The 13,783-nt window shown below is 41.2% G+C and overlaps 1 protein-coding gene across 1 annotated transcript in view; it reads right to left on the reverse strand.

Annotated features, from left to right (window-relative positions):
- sctr (secretin receptor) overlaps positions 1 to 13,783 on the reverse strand; it is a 39,996-nt gene that overhangs the window by 3,267 nt on the left and 22,946 nt on the right. The window contains exons 5-11 of the mRNA XM_067987290.1: positions 12,945 to 13,048; positions 12,616 to 12,713; positions 9,386 to 9,518; positions 4,436 to 4,589; positions 4,232 to 4,292; positions 3,515 to 3,584; positions 1,362 to 1,453 (exon numbers count right to left, since the gene is read on the reverse strand). Coding sequence (XP_067843391.1) covers positions 1,362 to 1,453; positions 3,515 to 3,584; positions 4,232 to 4,292; positions 4,436 to 4,589; positions 9,386 to 9,518; positions 12,616 to 12,713; positions 12,945 to 13,048 — 712 coding nt within the window. The remainder of the gene's footprint in view (positions 1 to 1,361; positions 1,454 to 3,514; positions 3,585 to 4,231; positions 4,293 to 4,435; positions 4,590 to 9,385; positions 9,519 to 12,615; positions 12,714 to 12,944; positions 13,049 to 13,783) is intronic.

The raw sequence follows: 13,783 nt of genomic DNA on the forward strand, positions 1-13,783 counted from the left end.
CCTCTGCCAGATTTCCAAAAGAACAATGTATTTAGTCCCATGCCTCTGCCCTCTCCCCATTCACTTTAATTGTTTTGTTGTTCAAATACTTATCCACTTCTCTTTTAAAAGATGTATTGATTTTGCTTCCATCATTGTTTCCAGTAGGACATTCCATGTCCTAACAATCCTTTGTATACAAAATTCTCCTAACCTCTCTCTTCATTCCTGTGATGATGATCTGATCCTCTTAACCTTCTCTGTTCTAGTGAAAAGAGTCCCATTTTCTCTAGTCTCTCCTCAGAAGTAAAGCCTCTCATCCCTGGTATTTTAGTAAGTTTATCCTGTACTCTTTCCATACCTTGACATCTATATTCTAACTGAGGCCTAAGAAATGAATAATATAGATTTGGCATTACCTCTTTGCTTTTTTACCATTCTTCTTTAACAGCTTTATCAACTTGTGCACCCACTTTTAAAGATTTGTGTATCTAAAGCCCTAAATCTCTCTTCTCTTCTATTCCTTTTAATGTTTTAGGTTGACTCACTGTGAGCAACGTCATGGGAGATCTGCTAGTTAATTATAAAAGTTTTGATTCTAACATGCCTCAGTCACAATAAAGTAACAGCTCTCTCTTTACTCCTTAACACTAACTGAATAGATTCAGATTTTGCACTGACCCCTACATCATCGTTATGCTGTAATTCTGTAATGGAATCTTTGATTGATAGTGTCAACCCCCTCTTTTTTCTTATGCTATCCCTTCTGAAGATTTTATAACCCTTTAAATTGCTTGTGTATTCCCTATGGAAGTGAACCTATGGATAAATCCAGTAATTATAATTGCTTTAAACTCCTGAGGTCAATTAAACAGCAATTGTGCTACTTATGAATTTCTGGCTCCCGGTTAGAAAGTCTAGCATGAAATGGCTGCCTGTATTTCTCAGAGAATTTGGCCGAAGTGCATTGGAACCAAGGCTTTTATATATAATTTTGAAAACCTCTATCAGATCACTTCTTACCCTACTTTGTTCTAATGAAAAGGGTCCCAATTTCTCTAGTCTCATAACTAAAGCCTCTCCTCTCTGGTATCACCCTTATCATTATTATTTTATGTTTCTTTATGCATGTACTCAGTTTTTATCTCATCAGTTTAAAGACCAGGATACAGATCAAGATGGCAGGCAACATATACTAGGTTAGAGGTGTTTGCCAAAACTGGGAGTGCGCTGGGTTTTTGTAATACTGGGGCCCATGGAGTTGGGGTTTGTATTGGGTTTGGGTTTTGCAGCCCTGGTGAGCAGTACTCACTGTCCTCCCACACCCAGAGTAGTAGTTGCATGGCTTTATATTAAAGAGTCTGGCAGGTATAGTTACTCACCTATACTGGTTGAAGTCATTCCCTATAACATCAGGTGTTTTTAGCTTTTTTATTAATATTCTAATGATGCAAATGAAGAGAACAAAGTTGATCTGTGAAATAAAATAAAAGTAAATGTTTAAAGTGGTGAGAAACTACTGAGCAAACACCACTGGCACATTCGCATCCTGTCCTCTTTTACACATAATAGTCAAAAATAAATATTATTTAAATAATTAATTTTAAATATATAATTTTTTTTAAAAAGCAGACCATGGTGTAAGTAAATATTAATGACCATTAATTACAATAGCTCTAAAATTAACATGTGTAACTAACTAGGGTTTTCTAACATTTTCAGCAGCAACATTTATATGATATATACATGGCATTGACAATTACCATAAGGATAAAATATTTGAAATGATATATCCCCCAAATCTTTCCCTCCTTTGTCCACACACCTTATTAGCAACTTATGCATATGCATGAGCTCAAACATGAGTACTGACTATTTAGGTAATATCATAAAAATAATTGTTTTCATTCACACAAAGTGGCTAAATATAACTGTGAATCACTATTGAAGGCAGGAGAAATTCCTAAATCCTATGTATGGGAAAAGGTTAATGCAAATATTCCACATCACAATTGTCATTATTCTGTTTAAAGGCATTTGTTCCCATTTGGTTATGACCACATATAATGAACAACTGATAAGAGCACCCTCTGTTGGCCGGCATTGTTTCTATTTTCGTGGGTCTGGAATTGTTCTGCAATTGCCTTTGATATTACCAAACTTCATGGCTATGCCACAAGAGGGAAGCAGTACGCAGAGGCAATTCCTGTCAGTCCATCATCGGGAATTTCCTCGGAGGATCTCCTGGTTGGCTACCATAACTTCAGTAGAAGATCAGCAGGAACCTCAGATGGATGCGTAAAAGGGGTATCCGCTGATCCCAGCGAAGTTATGGCGGCCGATCTGGAAACCCACCAAGGAAATTTCCAGCGTATGTCCCTACTCTCCATCGGGATATAAGGGAATGAAAAAACTATGGAAAAGTGGTGGAAAACAAAAGAAAATTGAAATGATATATAATCAAATAAATTCTAAGATGGGTATCTATGTTACTTCTAACAACAAATACCTTGACAGCCTAATTTATTTATTTTGATAATAAATGTATCAACAACTAGTAGAAATCACTGAAGATATATGAGCTAATTCCACAGTTACCAAGTATTATTAATGTCCACCATTTCCTATTTTAATCTCTAATTTGGGTAAGAACATATTCCTCTACAATTTGTGGTAAACCTAAACTTGCTCCAGTTTGGCAAAACCACACACTTAAAGTATTATTTTAATGGGAAAGGCAGTAACAACATTTTGAAAACTTATTCACAAACACCTTGGGGTGAAATTGACTTAAATGGAAAAGAAAATCAGGCATGATGTAAATCGGGCTACCGATTCGCAATGAGGGCACTTCACACCAATTTCACCCTCCTCGTGCATACACATATATAACTCAAATCCACTGCATGAAGTAAATGATTTTTAAATTTCATTTAATATCTAACTGTCACAGACTGTTGGATACATGTTCATTATAAAATAATAATTGGCTTCTAGTGTATTACAAGGTTAGAACATAACCAAAGTGATGTAAATTACTGAAGAGTAAATCTTGAATTGTTTTTAAAGACATTTGAGTGTATTGCAGCCTACAATGTACCATTCAAATATTTAATGAGTTTTTTGTTTCTTAGTGTGAGAGATGTTAAGTGCTGGAAAAGGGAGTATTTTTCTACTTTTTGCAAATAGTATCATCATCAGACACTTCCTGATCAGGTAAATTTGAAGTTCATATATTACTAGTCTTGTGACTGAAAAGAGTGGAATCTGGAGTCCTAAAACACCAAGAGGGGTCATTTTAACTTTTGATGATAGTGCAAACAGATGGAAAGAAATATTAGGTGGGGTGTATAACGGGCAGCTGACCTGGTTTCGCCCGTTTTATGGTATCATCAAAAATTAAAATTGTCCCTCAAAAGCATGAATAGCTGCATGTACTGCACACTGGTTTGCAAATTGCTGAATATTTAAGATGTTGCAATTTAACCAGTAATTTGCTACAGTTCAGAATCATCTTTAATTGAAAAGTACTTACAAAAATAGATAGAATTACAGGTCCTTTAATGATCCACCATATCATTTCATCTGAGTTAACATCCCAGCAGCTGTGGATTAGGCAAATAGGTTATGAAGATTTAAAATGGTGGTGTTTCTCTTAGTCTAAATGGCTGATCACTGTCTGTGAATTTGAACAAGCCATCAGATTAGTACTAAGCCATTACAGTAGTACTAAATTTACACATAGTTATTATTTGTATCATATCACCTTAATTTTGTTGGCACCCTTTATGATCAGCATATGGTACACATAAAGCTGGACATAATTTTCATTACTCTAAATTAAAAAAGAAATATATACTCAAAAGATATTAAAGAACAATTGTCAAAATGGGAGGGAGGTAACATTTATTTTTTTCACAAATAACTTGTAAACATTTTCACTATATCTCAATGGAGTGTCAAAGGATAATTTCCACACCTATTTAAAGTATTAGATGCTTTAAAGTACTGGACATCTTTATGTCATTACCATGCATTTTTATATTTATATATAATTAAGTATGCTACAGTTTTCAGTACCATTGGAGGTTTTACTCCTGCTCTACTATCATTTTTTTTCTGCTAGTATTCAACATTAAAAATAATACCACTCCTCTGTGTAATCATAATAATAATTTGACCTGAAAATTTCATTTCCTGTGACATCTGTTCTTCATTTATAGGTTTTATTCATCATGGAAGCATAGCTTACCCAATGTTCTCATTTATCTGTCTCGCAATTGCCCAGGGTATAATAAAAATTGCTGGTGCACCTGAAGGTGAGAAATTAAAAGAATCAACAAAAAAAGGAAAATCAGATTTTTAGATGCAGGCAAACAGGATGTCACTTTCCAAAATGAGTAGTTTAGAATTGTACAAAAATACATGTGATTTAGTTTCTTAAAGTGAAACATACCCCATCCTAGAACAATGTACCACCAGAAGTATTTTCGCTCTGAAAAGACAGATACCACCAGGAGTGTGTGCAGATACAGTGCTTCTACAAGCAACCAACTGAAATTAGCCATAATAGAATATTGGAAGAAAACAATAACGACTTTGCATTCAACCTGGGAAACAAAGTGAACAGAAAACACAATAAATCACAGGTCAAGTCATTGTTTCTCTCACTACAGAAACAAGTAACTTACTGCGTTGTTATACTAATATTCTTATATTAATGCTAAGCGGTTTTGGATGTGCATAAATGTAAAAATGGCAGTATATCTTGGGAGAAACTGGCAGTATAGCTTGGGAGTCAATCAGCAATCTGATGTCCAAGCGCACTGAAGCTAAGTGATGAGAGACCACCTACAGACAATAGTCTCACACCACTTTGGCTTTGCACCAGCCAGTATGAAGATATGTTTTAAGATGCCAGGCTACAAAATTATGGGATCTTTCAGGCCAAGACCGAAGCCTGCGTACCCATATAGGCCCCCTTCCACCATTCTATTAACTTGGATGCTGGTATCTTGCTGGTATCCAGGTTGCTCAGGTCAAAAGGAGGTGGGAGCAGTGGGAAATCTGGCAGGTGGCGCCATCCTCCTGGCCCTGCGACCTTTTACAGACCTTCAATGGGGCAGACAGAATTTCCATTCAACTCTGCCCCAGTGGAAATTCCCACAATGCAATCTTTGGGGCAGTGACCCAGGGCTTGATTTTAAAACAAAAGTCCGGGTGCATTGGGGCGGGGAAAAAATATAGTGTTTTTGAAGAGCAGGCAGAAATCCCGGTTCCAACACGCCTAAGAACCAAAAGTCCCACCAGCAATTAAAGCCAGCGGGATGATATTTAAAGCAGTAAATTACCTATTTAAAATCGATAAAAATGCATAAATGCAATTATCTATGAAGGCAAGCGATTTCAACACTGCCTCAGCATGTTTCCCGTGCTGTGTGAACACACCATGGGAAACGAGCCATGTTTCAACCGGCACCCATTTGGACATTAAATCTGTGTTTGACAGATGGGGATAAACGGTGAGTTATTGCAGCAGGGCTCTCAGTTCTCTCAGACTAACGTTTGGCTGGGAGATCTTTGTGTTTAGACTGAAAATTCTTGGTTTCCACTCAAAATTGTTCTGTTTACACATATTTACCAACTTTTCAGATCCCCTCAAACTGACACCATCAGGATGGGGGGCACGATGGCTGCATTCATCAGTACATCCGAGGATGAGCAACATCACCATCCTTGCCAGGCATGGCGTGACTTCCAACACTTGTAGCTCCACAACACACTGCTGCACCACAGGCAGCTGCACAAGATCACAGAGGGCAACAACAGATGGACCGATGTTGCTGGAGGCACTACCCTCATCAGAAGGTCTACAGACCAAGGGTCAGCTTCCTGGAACTCTCTGAGGAGCAGTGCATACGGAGGCTGAGAGTGAATCGCCAGGTGGTCGCAGACATCTGCAGCCTCCTTCATGCCGAGTTGCTCTTGGTTGGGCCTGGTGGCATCTCATTACCCGTCGCTGTCAAAGTTACCACTGCCCTCAACTTCTTCGCCTCCGGATCATTCCAGGGTGCCACTGGTGACATCACCGGGGTCTCTCAGTCGTCTGCCCACAAGTGCATAAAGCAAGTCACCGACAGCTTGTTTCGCAGGGCCTCGCAATATGTCAACTTCCCCGTGGACAACCTCAGCCATACGGAAAGGGCAGTGGGATTCCACCAAGTGGCTGGCTTCCCACGGGTACAGGGTGCAATCGATTGCACCCATATAGCAATCCGAACACCTCCACATGAGCCAGGACTGTTCATCAACAGAAAGGGTTAACACTCCATCAACACTCAGCTCGTTTGTGACCACTGCAAAAGATTTCTTCACGTGTGTGTGAGATTCACTGGCAGCTGCCATGATTTGTTCATTCTGAGCAAATCCAACATCCTGGGGCTCTTCCACGCACCGAACACAGTTAAGGGCTGGCTCCTCGGGGACAAGGGATACCCCTTGCACACGTGACTCATGACACCTCTGAGGAACCCCCTCACCGAGCAACAGCGTCAATACAACGACAGCCACATCACCACCAGGTCTATAATTGAACATGTGATAGGACTGATGAAGATGCATTTTTGATGCCTCGATCGTTCTGTGGGATGGCCGGACTGCTTAGATGCTTTCGGCCTACGCCCTCTGGGTTTTGGAGCCTGTGATGGCCCCGCCAAAGACTGCTCTACCTGCACCTGTGCAGGGGCAGATTCGGCCACCTGGAGAGGAGGCAGCATTGCGGGCACTGGTTGAGAAGGGGGCAACCGGTGAGAAGTGGGAGCGTTTTGAGTGGTGTCCCTACTTCCATGTCCCCTTTCACCATCATCCCTCTCCTGGACCAGGCCCACATCACTCCTACCGCCCTGCTGGAGAACACTTTGGAGGACAGATATGATGCCTTGGAAGCCCAGTTGTAAAGTTTCTGTCTGCCTGTTTTAAGGCGGCAGAATGTTGTTCACCTTGAGTCCGGACAAGGACTGATGTCAGGGACTGAATGGACTCATTGATGAGCCGTGCTTGAAGCTCAATGGAGGCTAGCCTTCTCTCTATTGCAGGCATTCCCACACTTACCTGCGACACTATCTCAGACACTGCAGCAGTTACATGCGACACTATCTCAGACAGTTCCTCATGTCCCTGTGCTACTATCTCAGAGATTCCCTCCTGTACCTGTGTCACCATTCCACTAATGCAGGAGTTGGACTCCTCCTTCCTCTGCGCTATTGTGGAGAGTGTGCACGGCACCTGTTCCAGTACCTCACAAATGTGCTGCTGTCCCTCGATTATTCTCCTTTTAAAGGATGGCTCCTGGGGTTCAGCATCTGTGTCCAGCTGAGCAGAGTCTGGAGAGGAGTATGCCCACCGACACAGATTCTCCACAGCTGCCCCTACCACCAGTGTCTGCTCGTGCTCACATGTGTGTGGTGACTCACCAGATGCCAATCCAACTAACTGACTATTAGAACCCACCAAGGTGTGAGTATCTGCACTGGTGGATGGCTCGCTAAGATGTGACGGTGCATCCTCAGAGGCCTGGAGCTCCTCTGAGGAATCGCCCTCTTCCGTCACTGCGGTCGTTGAAGGGCCTGAAAGAGAATAGAAGGCAATATTAAGCATCATCACAGATGTGTCATGTTGCAATGAGCATACTGAGGTGTTCAACATGGCAAGCATTGTTTACATCAATTAATGTTTGTGTGATGAATGTTAAAGTTGTGCCACCAGACGTTTGTGGGGTGCCAGTCTCGGCGTCCCCGATGGACAGGCACTCGAGGATGTGGCTGATCTCCAACACCTCCTCCCTCGTGTCTGTGAGAACCATTAATTGTTATGGCCCCCCTCCAGTCCTACCCTCTACCGTGCATTTTGCGCTCTCTTCTCCTACAAGGGGGGAGAGTACAGACATGTGAGTGAGTGAGGGTGAAGTGGTCAGCCATTGAATGCATTGCTTTGGGTGAAACTGACCGTGGAACAGATGCACCAGAGGTGAGTATGAGACAGAGACATCACATTGGATCAGGATTGGGGTGAGTGGTAGTGGTGGGATCACAAATGGGGAGGTGAGGAAGTGAAGGTAAGTTGAGGATGAGCCTTAAGTGGATGTGAGGAGTGATATGATGGAGTAGTCTTGGCAGTGCAGAATGAGTTGGGTGGAGGGGGGGTGATGATGTGCACCACGGAACGCAGGAGAATCAATAAGTTTACTCACTTTTGCTGACCTAGTTAGGTCATTGAAACATTTCCTGCACTGGACCCAGGTGTGGGATATGTTGCTGCTGCTGGTGACCTCCTCTGCCACCTCGAGCCAGACCTTCTTGCTGGCAGAAGCAGGGCACTTCCTCCTGTCGGCCAGGTAATATAGTTCCCTCCTCCTCCTCACCCCGGCCAACAGCACCTCAAGTGAGGCATCATTGAATCTTGGCACAGCCTTGCCCCTGTGCTGCTCCATTGTGACTTCTTGCTCCTTGTTCCAGCAAAATCCATTGGAGCAATAGCCCTTTAAATCTAGATGCTCCAGCTGACAGCCTGTCATGCGGGTATGCAGTCCGCCCAGTGTGCAGCTTTCGGATGGCAAACCCGTGGGGAATGGTAAGTTTTTATTATTCGTATTTGCCGCGGACCCATTGACCCCCCCCCCCCCCGCTACCATCCTGCCACCTTATTAAAATCATGCCCCCGGTGTTTCTGGGCTTCATCCCATTTCCCTCCTCTGGCTATCCTCTCCTAGCCATTTTACACCAGCACTCTGACCCAGGCCCAAAAGAAATTCAGTGCCCCATTGACTAACATTAAAATATTAACCTTAATTGAACTCACAAATGTCACATCTGACCTATACCAAAATATTGATTTTTCCATGCAACTCTCTTGCTGTGCAGAAGGCTGCATGAGTTTATTATTAACAATTGCCTTCAACAAGAGCTAAACTAATTAAATTAGTGTGTTTTCTCCCTTTTCTCTAACCATTTTAACTCTTTCTTTTGAAGAATAGGAACACTCCTCTGGACAAGTGTCTGTCAGTGTTTTCTTCTGACCACAGCACTCTTTACTTATACCTACCATTTCACTAAAATTAGCAAACACAAAATTGTCATCAATGTGTTACACAGATTGTCACCACAATACATGGCTCATTGTCCAAAGCTCTACTGCCTGGTTAATTAATCAATGATTAACCATTGCAACAGCACATTTCAATTCAATGTACTTAGCTATCTACTTTGTACAATTTTCTTGCCTCTTTCCCACGGAATGCCTCATATTGACCTGCTTATAAATTCATAGGTAATTTAAGAAACAGGACATTCTTAAAATTTTAGAATGATCCCTACAAATTATCATTTTTGTTATGTAATGAAATAATTACCGAGTAAGCATTGCAATGATTGACGTCCTCACTGGAAAACAGGACACTGTCTTTTATGAAGATTGAAATTGCACGAAGGATGTACGACACAAACAAATGCATGTGAATGTAATTCCTGGTACAGTGAAGTTTCCTATAAAATATGCAAAATGTTTGAGTTATATAGAGTATAAAATTAAACAATAGAAACATAGAAAATAGGAGCAGGAGTAGGCCATTCGGCCCTTCGAGCCTGCTCTGCCATTCAATATGATCATGGCTGATCCTCTATCTCAATACCATATTCCCACTCTCTCCCCATATCCCTTGATACCTTTTGTGTCTAGAAATCTATCTAGCTCCGTCTTAAATATATTCTGTTACTTGGCCTCCACAGCCTCCTGTGGTAGAGAATTCCACAGGTTCACCACCCTCTGAGTGAAGAAATTTCTCCTCATCTCAGTCCGAAATGTCCTACCCCGTATCCTGAGACTGTGACCCCTTGTTCTGGACCCCTCAGCCAGGGGAAACATTCTTCCTGCATCCAGTCTGTCTAGCCCTGTCAGAATTTGATATGTTTCAATGAGATCCCCTCTCATTCTTCTAAACTCGAGTGAATACAGGCCGAGTCGACCCAATCTCTCCTCATACGACAGTCCTGCCATCCCAGGAATCAGTCTGGTGAACCTTTGCTGCACTCCCTCTGTGGCATTCTTTCTTAGATAAGGAGACCAAAACTGCACACAATACTCCAGATGTGGTCTCACCAAGGCCCTGTATAACTGCAGTAAGACATCCTTGCTCCTGTACTCAAATCCTCTTGCAATGAAGGCCAACATACCATTTGCCTTCCTAACTGCTTGCTGCACCTGCATGTTTGCTTTCACTGACTGGTGTACAAGGACTCCCAGGACCCTTTGTACATCAACATTTCCCAATCTATCACCATTTAAATAATAGTAATAATGCTTTCTGTTTTTCCTTCCAAAGTGGATAACTTCACATTTATCCACATTATAATGCATCTGCCATGTATTTGCCCACTCATTCAACTTGTCTAAATCGCCTTGACGCTTCTTTTCATCCTCCTCACATCTCACAATCCCACCTAGTTTTGTGTCATCAGCAAACTTGGAAATAATACATTTGGTTCCCTCATCCAAATCATTGATATATATTGTGAATAGCTGGAGCCCAAGCACTGATCCCTGCGGTACCCCACTAGTCACTGCCTGCCACCCCGAAAAAGATCCAGTTATTCCTACTCTCTGTTTCCTGTCTGTTAACCAATTTTCAATCCATGCCAGTATATTACCCCCAATCCCATGTGCTTTAATTTTGCACACTAACCTCTTATGTGGGACTTTATCAAAGGCCTTCTGAAAATCCAAATAAACCACATCCACTAGTTCTCCCTTATCTATTCTACCAGTTACATCCTCAAAAAACTCCATTAGATTTGTCAAACATGATTCCCTTTCATAAATCCATGTTGACTTTGTCTAATCTCGTTGATATTTTCTAAGTGTCCTGTTATCACATCCTTTATAATAGACTCAAGCATTTTCCCTACTATTGATATTAGGCTAACCAGTCTGTAGTTCCCTGTTTTCTCTCTCCCTCCTTTTTTAAATAGTGGGGTTATATTTGACACCTCCAATCTGCAGGAATTGTTCCATAATCTATAGAATTTTGGAAGATGACAACTAATGCATCCACTATTTCCATGGCTACCTCTTTTAGTATTTTGGGATGCAGATTATCAGGCCCTGGGGACTTATTGGCTTTCAGTCCCATTAATTTCTCCAGCACTATTTTTTTACTAATACTAATTTCCTTTAATTCCTCCTTCTCACTAGTCCCTTGGTTCCCTAGCATTTCTGGGAAGTTATTTGTGTCCTCTTCCATGAAGACGGAACCAAAGTATTTGTTTGATTGCTCTGCCATTTCCTTGTTCCCCCATTATAAATTCTCCCGTTTCTGACTGTAAGGGACCTACATTTGCCTTCACTAATCTTTTTCTTTTTACATACTTGTAGAAGTTTTTACAGTCCAATTTTATGTTCCTTGCAAGTTTACTCTCATACTCTATTTTTCCCCTCTTAATCAATCTCTTGGTCCTTTTTTGCTGAATTCTAAACTGCTCCCAATCCTCAGGCTTGCTATTTTTTCTGGCAACTTTATATGACTCTTCTTTGGATCTAATACTATCCTTAATTTCTCTTGTTAGCCATAGTTGGGTCACATTTCCTTTTGTGTTTTTGCACCAGAAAGGAATGTATAATTGTTGCAATTCATGCATTCGTTCCTTAAATGTTAGCCATTGCCTATCCACCGTCATGCCTTTTATTGAAGTTTCCCAATCTATCATAGCCAACTCACTCCTCATACCTTCGTAATTTCCTTTGTTTAGATTTAGGACCCTGGTTTCGGATTGGACTACTTCACTTTCCATCTTAATGAAGAATTCTATCATGTTATGGTCACTCTTCCCTAAAGGACCCCACACAACAAGATTATTAATTAACCCCTTCTCATTGCACAATACTCAATCTAGGATTGCCTGTTCCCTGGTTGGCTCATTCACGTACTGGTCTAAAAAACCATCTCGTACACACTCCAGGAATTCATCCTCCACACTATTATTGCTAATTTGGTTTGGCCAATCTATATGTAGATTAAAGTCTATATGTAAATCAATATGTAGTTCAAATTTTAACTTATCTATGCTTGTATATTTTTTAAAAAATAATGCTAGATCGCCCATGGCATTGCTAATGGTCCCAGTATTGGGGAGTGGGAAGCAGGAAGGGGGACATAGCACATATCTTCCAGCATGAAAAACAAATAGGTTGGTTCTAAGGGCAGGCCCTAGGCACAAAAGAGTGGACAGGGAGGGGGAAAACAGGAACCAAAGAATGGAGGGAGGGACTGGACAAGAGGCAGGGCTGGTTGATGGTAGGGTCACATGGCTGGGCTTGCAGGGGTGCAGAGAGAGTTGACTCTTTTATAGCATCCACCTCTTTTTTTATATGTTTCTTGGGCTAGCTGTAGAGACTAAAGGTAAAGTTGAAAGGGTATTATCATGGCAACTTTCTGCTTTTGGTTTTGGAATATAATTGGTTCATGCTGATCATGTGAGTGACAATGCTATATAAATAGCTTGGATTCACAACCATACAATGATACATTCTTACAGAAAGATAAACACAAAAATTTATTACTATAGATACTGCTAATGTTGCACTCACCGAAATAAGCCAAGGATTGCTACAGCTATGGACAGGGATATGAAGGAAGTGCTGTATCCTACAGTATACATGATCTTCACGTTCATATAGTATGCTCTCTTTATAAAGATACAAATACATAACATTTTAAAAAAACAATGCATTCAACTAATTCTACCGTGTTTTAAATGATTCAGCTGACTGTGTAATTAGTATCTTTGCACATGCAGAATGTAAGATTAGAGTCCATTAGTAGAACTGAAATGCCAGTGACAAAACTTTCATTGCAACATAATGATTGAGATGCTTAGTAAGTTCACTCTGGCATATTTGTGCTTCTACAGACTTACCTTGACATCATTTGTGGTATCATTCACGTCATATCCACAAGCTGTTCCGTATACAGGGAATGCTTCAGACCAGCCCTCACTTGTGCAGTTTCGGTAAACAAAGCCTGGCAAAAATTATAAATAGAGCTTGATTGCATTACCAGGACTTTAAAATAAGGTGTTGGATTTACAAACTGCCACCATGTAACACAATCATCTTTCAATTGTCTCTGTTGCAGAACAAAAAATGTGGAAAGAAAGATGAAATAAAAAAGGAAAAACTGTTTATAAAGGTTCATAGAATATTAGCCTCCATATGTGGCCGCCTATCTTGAGCTGGCTCCATCCCTTTAAAATTGTGTTGCTGCAAGATTTCCCACCCTGTGATTAGACAAGTTCATGCACAAGTTGTGATCCTCCCAGGAAATGCAGAATAATTACTTAAATGAACTGATCCAGGAAACTAGGGGAAAGTCTGTGCAATGTCATTTAGGCAAAAGATGCAGTCACCATACTAGTGCTACACGGGTGCTCTAAGTCCCCCCAGAAAATCTACCCAATAATGCTAAAGTTATTAGGTGTCAGCCTTGACTCAATGGTAGCACCCTTGCCTCTGAGTCAGCAGGTCGTAGATTCAAGCCCCACTCCAGAAACTTGAGCACATAATCTAGGCTAGTACTTAAGTGCAGTACCGAGGGAGTTGTGCACTGTCGGAGGTGGCACCTTACAGATGAGACGTTAAATCTGAGACCTCATCTGCCCTCTCAAGTGGATGTAAAAGATCGCATAGCATTATTAGAGGAAGAGCTGGGCAACTCTCCTGGTGTCCTGGCCAACATTTATCCCTCAACCAACACCTA

The sequence above is a fragment of the Heptranchias perlo genome, chromosome 7 (genome assembly GCF_035084215.1).
Source record: "Heptranchias perlo isolate sHepPer1 chromosome 7, sHepPer1.hap1, whole genome shotgun sequence".
In the NCBI taxonomy this organism is placed as follows: Eukaryota; Metazoa; Chordata; class Chondrichthyes; order Hexanchiformes; family Hexanchidae; genus Heptranchias; species Heptranchias perlo.